At 40.8% G+C, this 11,504-nt stretch overlaps 1 protein-coding gene across 1 annotated transcript in view; it reads right to left on the bottom strand.

Annotated features, from left to right (window-relative positions):
- LOC107753185 (EGF-like repeat and discoidin I-like domain-containing protein 3) overlaps positions 1–11,504 on the bottom strand; it is a 199,392-nt gene that overhangs the window by 21,470 nt on the left and 166,418 nt on the right. Inside the window, exon 8 of the mRNA XM_016569310.1 lies at positions 5,105–5,260. Within this exon, the coding sequence (XP_016424796.1) occupies positions 5,105–5,260 (156 nt within the window). The remainder of the gene's footprint in view (positions 1–5,104; positions 5,261–11,504) is intronic.

Raw genomic sequence — 11,504 nt, 5'->3', positions numbered from 1 at the left:
GCAGGGGTGGTAGGTGAAGGTGTGAAGTGCAGATCAGAGCGGATGGGGGGTGGTAGACGATCCTTTTCAAATCTGCAGTAAAACACATTCAGATCGTCAGCCAGTTGTTGATTCTCCACAGACTGCGGGGGTGGTGTCTTGTACTTGGTGATGTTCCTCAGACCAGTCCATACTGACACCAGGTCATTGAATGAAAAATGTTTTTTCAGCTTTTCGGAGTAGCTTTTTTTAGCCACTCTGATCTCCTTTGTCAGTCTGTTTCTGGCCTGGTTGTACAAGATTTTATCCCCACTTCTGTAAGCATCCTCCTTAGCGTAACAAAGCTGTTTGAGTTTCCCAGTAAACCATGGTTTATCATGATTGAATGATAGGAATGTCCTGGTAGGAATGCACATTTCCTCGCAGAAACTGATGTATGAAGTTACAGTATCTGTGAGCTCATCCAGAATGGTGGCTGCAGCTTCAAAAACACTCCAATCAGTGCAGTCGAAGCAGGCTTGTAAATCCTGCTTTCCTTCATTAGTCCAGCTTTTAACAGTCCTTAATACAGGTTTAGCTGATTTCAGTTTCTACCTGTAGGTTGGTATGAGATGAACTAGACAGTGATCAGAGAGCCTCAAAGCTCCCCGTGGGACAGAGTGATATGCATCCATTATTGTGGTGTAACAGTGATCCAATATATTACTGTCTCTGGTGGGACATGTAACGTGCTGTCTGTATTTTTGCAGTTCACGGGAAAGATTTGCTTTGTTAAAATCTCCAAGAATGATTAAAAGAGAGTCTGGGTACCTTTGCTCCATTTCAGTTATTTGTTTAACCAGCTGTTGCAGTGCTGTGCTCACACACATGTCTGGAGGAACTTACACATTCACATTAATGAAAGAGGAAAACTCCTGCGGCGAGTAGAAAGGTTTAGATTATGAAGAGTGCCTCTAAATTAGGACAGAATATATATTTTTCAGCGTTGTTACATCTGAACACCAACTTTCCTTGATGAAGAAACACAATCCACCACCTCTCATTTTCCCCGTTAACTTGACGATGCGATCCGCTCTGAACAGCTGGAAGCCCGGCAGATGAAGCGCTTTGTCTGGAATGGCTTCACTCAGCCAGGTTTCAGTGAAGCATAATGCATCAGAATTTGCAATCCTTGCTGATGCGGGTGAGGAGAAGACGTTCATCCGTTTTGTTAAGAAGGGAATGGACATTCACAAGATGAATGCTTGGGAACACAGATCAAAAGCCGCGCTCAATGAGCTTAACCAGCACACCGGCGCTCTTCTGCTTCTGTACGTGCGTTTGAACAGCACCGCTGCACCTCCAACTACAATCTCCAACAAAACTTCTGAATAATCAAAGACCGGAAAAATATTGTCTGGGATGTGTTGCTTAATGTTAAGGAGTTCATCTCTGGTAAAAACTTATATAAGAAGAATGATTGCGGAGCTCAGCGCCATTGCTGCCATTTGTGGCGCCATCTTGATATAGACCACAGAGATTTATCTCTCTCTTCACGTCCACATCAAGGGAATGTGGCAACATGCTTGGATGGGGGAAGGGAATCCTGTGGCAGCTAATCTTGGGACGTGATCTTATTTACTGCCATTTAATGTGCTATTGACCCCACTGGCTGTGAGGGAATAGTTCTATTCACAGGCTAATTAACCCCTTGACGTTGACCCGAGGCTAATCAATGATGGGTATTGCATGACCATGCCAATCACAGTGTCTACACTGCCAACAGCTTCAAGTGGGCTTATGAATTTTGACAGAAAACAGGTAAAATCTGTTTTTAAGGTGTTGTTTGTGTAGAAAATATGGGGTAAGTAAGCATTACGTGAGTGTGTTAGCAAAACGCCTTGTTTTAAATGATTTGGCGTGTCTCTTGAGGCTAAGCACATTCAGATGCGTTTGGGTTTTGGCCAAAGGCAGAGTAAGATCTGAGGAACAGACTACAAGCGATAATGGGCCACACATGGGTATACAATACAGCTAAATGTTGTTGTCACTCCTCTTTTGAGTGCTTAATGCCATTCTTTACATTCAGAGTTGGTTATATTGGGGAGTGACAACCAGAGCCGAATCAATTTTCATTTAATCCTTGTAGTGTTTACAGAACCAAGCTGAACGACTATTTGTTAATGCATTGACGCCACTCTCTTGTGGACAATGACAACTTGTCAATTTGTGTCTCTTTTTTGACAGGTGCAGTGCAAGCAAATCACAGGGAAACAGATACGTTAATTTACAAACTCTGTCATCAGTCTTTCTCTCGCCACTATCATTACTTCTACAGAGTATTAAAAGAATGACATATTTTTATACTGTATGTCATCTGGAAATTAGCATCATTCTGGTTCCATTGACAAGAAGTCAATACGATTTTTCCAGAAAAGCTCTGTGACCAAAAAAAGTTTCATTCTTGCACATTATTTCACCAAGATAATCTAAAAAGCTTCAGTGCAATCCGCAGGAGTAAAAAGCTAAAGCTAGGCTACAGATGAACTACACCAAGGTCGCATTACTTCAACACCACCACCACTAAGCTTCTGAGAACTCTTTCAATCTCTTTTTAATAGTGCTGTCGCGGTGAAGGAATTTCCCTTGCAGTAATTTTGAGTGGCTCAATAGTGTGCTATATTTATTCTGTGTGTGTGTGTGTGTTACGATGTAACAAGGCCATATTCAGAAACCAATTAAACCAAAACTAAATAGAGCGTTGAAACAGGAAGTGAAGTAAACAGAAGAGAATGTCAAAATAAGGGTCCACATAACAGAACATAAAGCTGACAATAAGATGGTTGGGCTGTTGTTAGCCTATGTATAACAGTTAGTTCTGATCTTTTAATCTGACTGGACAAGAGACTTTCTGCTGATATTTCACCTGTGGATTCTAGACGGGCTGTCATCAGTGCAGTTACATTGTTGTGCCACGAGGTGGTGGCAAGGGACTGTCTTTGAGGGAATCTTTAAACCGTTAATTCAACTACACATTCAAAAACGCTGATTCATTCAAAGAGAGATGTAATGAAACACGCTGTTGAAATCATGTTAATTTTGAGTGCCGGCTGACCAGCATTGCATCGATGCTAAGACAGAAATTTCGATTTCCATGGACATGACAACCTTCATTCACAAATATATATGACTCGGCCTGAAGGACAGATGTAGGTAATCGCACACTCTCAGTCGATCTCTCTTTCATTCACTGTCTGTTTAGGCATGTTAAGTGCAAATCTATGGAGCATCTGTACAAAACAACATGGTACACATGGTACACATGTTATCATTACTAACTTATTTAATATTCAGTACACATGCACAAAGTGTAAAACGAGAAGGGCGTAACCTTAAAAAAAAAAAAAGCAAATATTGCGGTTGCTGCGCACTTCTCTGCGGTTGGCTCGTCAATAGCGCGGTATTGCGATATTGCAGATATCGCATCAGCCCTACTTTTTAAAATCTTCAAGTTGGAATCTTTGAGTTAGAATAGTTTGCAAGTGCATGATTATAAACAGCTATGAAGCTGTAAAAGCAGAATAGTAAGTGATGATTTTACTAATTCGCCATGAGGACGTTTTATGTTTCCAACAACCTCTGTAGGTTGTCAATTTAGCAACTTGTTAGCAAGTAAAACACATAAAACACACACACACACACAGTAAAAAAGTGGGGTATAGCTGATATATTTTATTTCACAGAATAAAACGTGAAAATATGTTGAGCTTGTGTTAACCACAAACCTTATTTTAGGCAATTGGTTGGTTGGTAATGTTTTTTTTGTTTTGTTTTTTTTTACAGTGTAATGCTCTAGCAACAACCCAGAACACCCTAGAAGCTTCATAGTAACACCCTGAATTCTACTCAGAACATTAGTTACAGCATAGTAACAACCTTACTACCACTTTCAACATATTCTAGCATTATGCCAACGACTTCTCCACAGAAAATGGAAAATGACCACTCACATGGAATCAGGTCATGTTGCAGGTACTCAATCTTGTTTCATCCTCGTAAGAACCATGATTTAAAACAAAATGAGCACTGGAATATTCACGCTAACTGCTGGCTCCATAATTAAATGTGTTTTTAAAATGGGATTCTACTGTGATTTCTATACTCTACCTAGAAATTACAGTATATTGCATCTTACTAGCAAGTATGATTAAACATTTTGTGAGATGTAGCTTTATATCATATAACTGGAGATAAGAACTTTGGGAAATCTGAGGAAAAATCAGTGAAGAACAAGTGAGAAACACTGGGGTGCAGATCAGGTTTTAATAATCTCATTATAATCGCAGGAAGCTATCTCTGGCTTTTCACATTTTTATCTGAAGATCCATGCTGTGCTTGGCTTGCCAAGGTGCTGACCCTGTGCCAGCTAATACTCACCAGCTCTCTTTCCTTACCATGGCACACATCCTTATAGCAGTAGCCAAATACAAATATTATCTCAGTGCTAAAAATGAACTGAAATAAGAGCTGTGCCACAGGGCTGTGTGACAAACATTACAAATATTAAGGTCACAAAGAGACATATGTCTACTGCTAAAAGCCATGTTTCAGCCATCTCTTAGCTTTTCATTTTAACAACCCTGACTCCCTGATAAAAGTTTTTCCTTTTCAAAAACTGGCAAGTATGTTTCCAGAATGTACATACACAAACAAACAGCTTCATTGCTAGGTTTAGAATAACGCCAGAAACCTCATAAGACAAGCTCAGGCAAATGGACTGGACATTTGTTTAGTGACCACTAGAGGGTTGTAAACAAACATTTTTGGCACACTCTTCACTGAGGCCGGGCAGATCTGGACCGTTATCTGGTTGTAGGCAGGCCATAGAGAGAGAGAGACAGACAGAGTCTGCCCAGGTACCCTGGGACAGTGCTGACAGGAGAGGATGGGAGGAGAAAATACAACCCTGATTCCAGACAAGGGGGTGCTTCTTTCATTGACTTTGGGATGTAAACATGTCCACTGAAGCCAGGTATATGAAATAAATGACTATCTAGAGTAGTGTTTAGATTTAGCAAAAAAAGCCTTTAGATCAAGGTGATTCAGATACGTTTTTGACGTGGTAATGTGCAAGAAAGAATCCTACCTTGTCTTTCTTCTGTTTTACGTCTTGATATATAAGCCATCTCTCGCCAGTATTGCTGTAAGCCAGCTTGTAGGAGCCGACAAACTGAACATGTCCAAAGTCTTTAGCCCCCTGGGTAATGACGCCTGTGATTTTTGTTGGCCGAAGCATGTCAACCTGAAAAACACAGAGAAAGAGAGAGAATGAGAGAGCTCTTCTATCAGCAAGAAATTTTAGTGATTACTTGACTCCCCAAATAGCCTGAATCTTCCACTCTTATCTTCGGCAATAACTTCTAAAGATACCGTAAATTTGTTTGGAGGGTATCATCAATTATTCAAAGCAAAGTGGGCAATACGAAGTAGCCTTTTATTTCAGCTCAGCAGAACTGTGATTGCTAGCCACAGCAATATGTGATAATTGCATTTGGTTAATATTTTATGCGCTTGTATTTACTGAGATTTTTTTTTTATCGCAAAGCTGCAGAACACCCCCTTCCCTTTATATTTAGTTGTGTTATATGTAATTTTGTTTAAAACCTACATATGTACTTTTAACTGTTTATTTGCAAGGCCAAATGCCATTTTCGGCTGATGGTATAACAATACCTCCAAACTAAACTCGTTAGAGACTTGTATGCCTTATTTTGACACAGGGCTGCAGCAGTCTCAATAAAGTTTGACGTTTAAAGTCATTATTGTTTCTATTGCGTTTGAATTACACCACAAAACAGAAGAAGACGACACATCATTTGTACAGGGAGATATTCAGAATAGAAACAAAATCTCTCATATAGACCCAATGCACTTCAGGACAAGAGCCTTAATGCTAGAAAAAATACACCAAACAGTCAAAAGCCATGGAGTTGTGGTTCAGTGAAGTCCACTGTCAGTTGTCAGTAGTGTTGCAATGTATGAAGGTCAGCTAACACAGAAATAACTTATAAAGCAAGCAGATTTCTGTTGGTCAATGTGATGAATATCTGTGTGAACTTGAACCGTTGTGAAACCTGGATGGGGAAATCTTTAGTGCTGACACAAAATCGTATGGATTGCCATTGAAATGAAAATTTGCAGAACAACGGTAAAATTGGTGTAGGTAAAATTTTTTTTTTTTTTTTTTTTTAAACATGCATATTGTTCTAAAGCATGTTTACAAGGATTAGTGCCTTATAAACCAATACAACCAAGTCAAAGGTGACAATGAAAAAGAAAAGTTCCATAAAATGGTATGACAGATCAAAAACACTGGAAAGAACCATGACACAAGCTCCCTCCGAGCTCAAGAGTCTGTGTACTGCTGCAAAGACTGTGAAAGAGCTTATTTTCTCAGCGGAATTAATGCTCCTTTCAACAGTGCAATAATAAAGTATGGTGTATGTTTCATATTTGTTGAATGTATATAATGTTTACACTGGCAGTCTCTGTATACTGTATAGGTTGTGGTTATTGTATCTACTATTCTATAACGTTGCCTTACTGTTGCATTTACTGTTGCATGGCTCATGCTAAGCTTCTCAACCAAGGTCACTTGAGAAACAGTTTATTTTATTACTCTATAACAGAAACAACAATAAACCTTCACTTGACTTTTCTTTAATTACACTCAATCAACACATATCTATGGGGATAAGGCCTGCTTTTAAGTATAGATTTATACCTTCTTCCCCTAATGATGTAAAACAGAGATAATTTCATCTTGACTCATAAAAATGTTATGTACGTTTGCATATAACAACATATGTGACATTTCCAAGGTAATTGCAGTGATAACAGGAAGGAGAGTGAGTGGTCTGGAATGAATGGAAGTGCTTGACACACCTGCATGTCCTTGATTTCACACAGAAGCTTGAACCCAAAGCTAATCTCACTCAGACCAATGAATCAAGCCAGACCGTCTGAACAAAGGAAGACCTTGACGTTGAGGCAGTAATTGCAGTTACGTACAACCTGAGGAAACGTTTTATCTTCAATGTCAGTGAATGAATTCAGGTACGTTAGCTTGTGAACTGTAAAAAAAAAATTAAAAAAATACTGGAATTCCCAATAATGAATCGCACTCTCTGATTGCGCTGTTTATTTGCACATGCTGTCTGCATTGTTTTAATGCTCAATTCACTAAAGAAATTATGCATATCAGGTAATGCCGTAAATTTGCCCAAATCACCTAAATCGGCTTTTTAAAATGCCAAAAGTATGCTTGTCTACACCATGCAAGATATATGACTGACTATAATGCTCTTCTCTATCATTTAGTGAGTCAATTCCACCATTTCTGTGATTGGTGAACAGCCCAATGTTAATTGCACCAGCCAAATAGCACTGACTTTTGTGAGCAAGGCTCAATCTATAAGCCCAATTAACATAGAAAGGTGAGTTTGTGCTGAAAAGAATGACAATAACTAATACAACAAAGAGTGTGTGGTTAAACGGCACAAGGTTATTGAATAAATGTGTTTTTGTGCTAAAATACTGCTCTCAAAAGTGGTGTAAATGTTTATTGCATTCACCCCAATGTGTTTAACCTTCACACAGACAGTGGGTTTGAAGTAGTTCAGGCAAGACTGGCTAAAGATTTGCTTTTGAAAAAGTGTAACAAAAATTTGGCTGTTATTTATTTACAGTATTTTTCCTCGGACAGATATAGATTTCGGAAGCACCTTCTACATTCCTGATGTATTTTATTGTCCATTCATTCTATTACAACACCCACAAGCAAACATATTCATAATCAACGCACAGTATTCTGACACATATAGCTTTGCATAGCCCAGCCAGTTTACATTGAAATACAGCTTTTTGTGAAATGCTGACACATTAAAGAAATCAAATTAGACAGACTTCATGTGGTCACACCATTGCGATATTAGGGACCCTGTGGCTGGACTAAATTAGTTATATACTGAAAACGCCTTTAATTTACAATTCCATGAATTCTCTGACCCGCTTTCATGCCTACTGAAAAGGTACACATGGGGGTAAAGACATGAGGTATGTCTGCTCCACAAGAACATACAGTGTAACAGCCAATCAAACAGACAGCAGTCCCTGTACTGTGTACAAAACATCTGAGATGTGCTCAGGCCATAGTTATAAGTAGAAACACCAGACAGATGATTACCTTGTATTTTATTTTGTTCCATCCTCGTCATTTTCAGTCTTGAATTAAAGCAGGTAACACACAATGCAGCCGATGGCACCCTGTTGTATTTGTTGGGATGTTCTTATTTTTCTTAACTTTTTTTTTCCCTTCTCTAAAATCTCTCCCACTAATTATGCACAACATTTTCTGACACTAATTGTCACTATAATAAGCACACTTACATTTTTAATAATAACCCCAGAGATATTTGGACTACAATCAAATTGTCTTAAATGACAAATGAATGAATGAAAGAATTAATGAATCTGTTTTTGGCAGGGGTTGGCCCATACTGACTTGATCTGATTCTTATAAGCTCAATTTAAAATACCTTTACAAAACCTGGTACAGAAGGACACCAAGACACCAATCTGATGAAGGATGCCATCTTTTTCTGATGCTACGGGGTGCTATAACTAAAGAAGAAAAATCTAAACTGTGAAATATTTTCCATTTGCCACCAAAACAACTGTACTGCAGCACACACAGGATCTGATTTGTCACATTTTTGCACAATTTTCCAAACTGACTGGATCCTGATGATTGCTTCTTGTGGCTTTTTGGCTCTGAAATGTACAGTCAGTTCCAGCATTCTCCCTGTGTTCCCCTTCAGGCTTTTAAAGAAGTTGCTGAACAAGGTACATCAGAAGGGTTTTGGGAAACTTGCGGTCGGGCACACTTATGGCTTTGCTTAAAGCATAACTCTGTCCTATATCAAAGCCTTCACAGCTTGTTAGCAAATCAGTTTTTTTTTTAAGAAAGCAACATCAAGCATTAGCAAGTCCTGAAACAGATGAGCAACTGCCATTGATATGAATAGGAATGCAGATAGCTTACTACAGGTATTACAGACCTCTTTGATTTGAAACTAGTTTCTTTCAGAAATGTAACAATTTCATCACTGTATCTGTGTCATCTATTTTGGATAAAAGCACTTACAAAAATAGATCTAATCTGTTAGTTCAATAAGAGAACAACAACAAAGTGAGTGTGAGCCCCACAAAACAGACTGAGAGTCCCTTGTGTGAATATTTAATTGCTCCACTCAGTTCCTTCAAGCCTGAATCATTCTTCATCTGTACAAATACGCTCTTAAATCTCTTCTTTTCATCCCATTACATTAATTAGTTCAACTGCTTAACAAACTGCATACAAACCAGACCTGGAAAATGGAATACCTCTGGTTGAGAGAAAATGAAAGAGAGAGAAAGAGAGAGGTAAAAGAAGGAAGGAAAAGAGAAAGACGCAACATTTTCATGAGTAAAAGCATCTCCAATTCATAGCCAGCTTCCAGATTCGAACAGACCTGACAGCTTCTCAATTCAGAGTGCGCTTGTTCTGCATGCATAATTCACACCACCAAACCTCATCTAAGAGATCGACATACAGTACACACACCTTTGTGAGAATAACAAAGATAAAGTGGATTCAATCAATTAAGAGCCCCTTTTGGAAACAAAGCATGTGTTATGGTGAACATCTGCATGCAAATGTGACTGATCTTGTATTATTAAGATTTAAGGCTTTAACACAGCTATTAAATTAATAAATAAATAAATCCACCACTGCATTCATCCATTCTAGCATAGCTATAGATCATTTAAAGGGGTCATATGATGCGATTTCAATTTTTCCTTTCTCTTTGGAGTGTTACAAGCTCTTGGTGCATAAAGAAGATCTGTAAAGTTGCAAAGACTGAAGTCTCAAATCCAAAGAGATGTTTACGCGTTCACGCAAAGAAAGAAGGCATAACTTTTATTCTCGCTGTAGTATTGTTGTTGCCGCCGCCGCCATGTTGTGAAGGCGCTGTTTTTCGTTGTGAAAGCGAAACTACTTTGGTTGGCCTTCCTGGTCTTCTCATGCCTGGAGCTGATCCGTGCTGGTCGCTGAGGAAATACAACAACTTCACCTTCACGGTGGAAAGCTCCCATGGAGTGCCGTCGAGGAGAGAAATCAGGTCCGAGAACCATACTCGGCCCGGCCAGAACGGGGCTACTAGCAATAGATGGACCCCATCCCGACGCACTCTCTCTAGAACTCCCGGGAGACGCATGACTGAGCGGTTCAATAGCCGCAGATCTAAAATTGGACGCAACCCTCCATCCTTCTTTGGAACAATGAAGTACCGGCTGTAGAACCCGGACTCTCTGTCGAGAGGAGGGACCATCTCGATGGCCTCCTTCCTCAAGAGAGTATTCACTTCTTGTTCTAATACCAGAGCCTGCTCGAGGCCCACTAATGTGAGGAAAACCCCTTTGAAAGGTGGCGGCAGAGCACCGAACTGAATGCGATAGCCTCTTTCAACAGTTTGCAGGACCCAACGAAATACAGTTTTCCCAATAGGTTGTTTGCAATCACATGATTCTGATGACGCGCGAAATGCAGCTGGAGGGCAGGAAGTGATTTTTCTCCATAGAAATCACTAGCAGAAACTCAAAATGCCAGTGTTTTGCGTTTCCATAAACAACGCAAAACACTGGCATTTTGAGTTTCTGCTAGTGATTCCTATGGAGATAAAAATCACTTCCTGCCCTCCAGCTGCATTTTGCGCGTCATCAGTGACGTCATGTGCAAACAACCTATTACAATATTGTATCTCGAGACTGGCCTCTGGTGTGCTTGGAGCTGCTAGCTGGGTGCTCTGAAGTGGAGGACCAGCAGGAGATGGCCGAGCTAGCTGCTCGAGAGACCCCCGGAGGGGTGGCGAGGCTCTCAGCTCCGCTACGTTCCCGGGCAGAAAATTCTGAGAGAAACACTCACTGGAGACCGTTGCGCCCTTGAACACTGGCAGGGTTAGCAGAACGATCTCCTGAGGGTGCTGAGGAGAGACGGACACCGTGTAATGCGGTGCACCCCGCTCTTCCCCAGTAGGGGCCGCCCTCAGCAGTCCTGGGCTTAAAAATATCAGGACCGCTTCATCGAGGGCTTCCTAGACTGAAGCACGACCTTCAGATTGGGCCTCGCCTTAGAAGCCCCCGACTTAGAGCTCCGCAGTCCTCGGTCCCGCTGCGGGGGAGCGCGAGAGGCAACGCTCTGTTTTTGGACCTCCCTATATGAGGAGCTGGTACCCGGCTGGGGCTGCTCCCGCCCAGCAGCCCCCAGAGCTATAGAACGGCGAGGGAGAAACCGCTGGAATGCCGCCGCCTGTCTACGAGCCTCCTGGTATCTGTCGACGACGGAATTGACGGCGTCGCCGAACAGACCAGAAGGCGCAAGCGGGGCATCCATAAGGCAGACCCTGTCCTTCTCTTTCATATCGGACAGGGTCAACCATAAATGC

Source organism: Sinocyclocheilus rhinocerous, unplaced genomic scaffold (assembly GCF_001515625.1).
Source record: "Sinocyclocheilus rhinocerous isolate Xijiao unplaced genomic scaffold, SAMN03320098_v1.1 scaffold3063, whole genome shotgun sequence".
Classification (NCBI taxonomy): domain Eukaryota; kingdom Metazoa; phylum Chordata; class Actinopteri; order Cypriniformes; family Cyprinidae; genus Sinocyclocheilus; species Sinocyclocheilus rhinocerous.
This window is presented reverse-complemented; position numbering and strand designations above follow the sequence as displayed.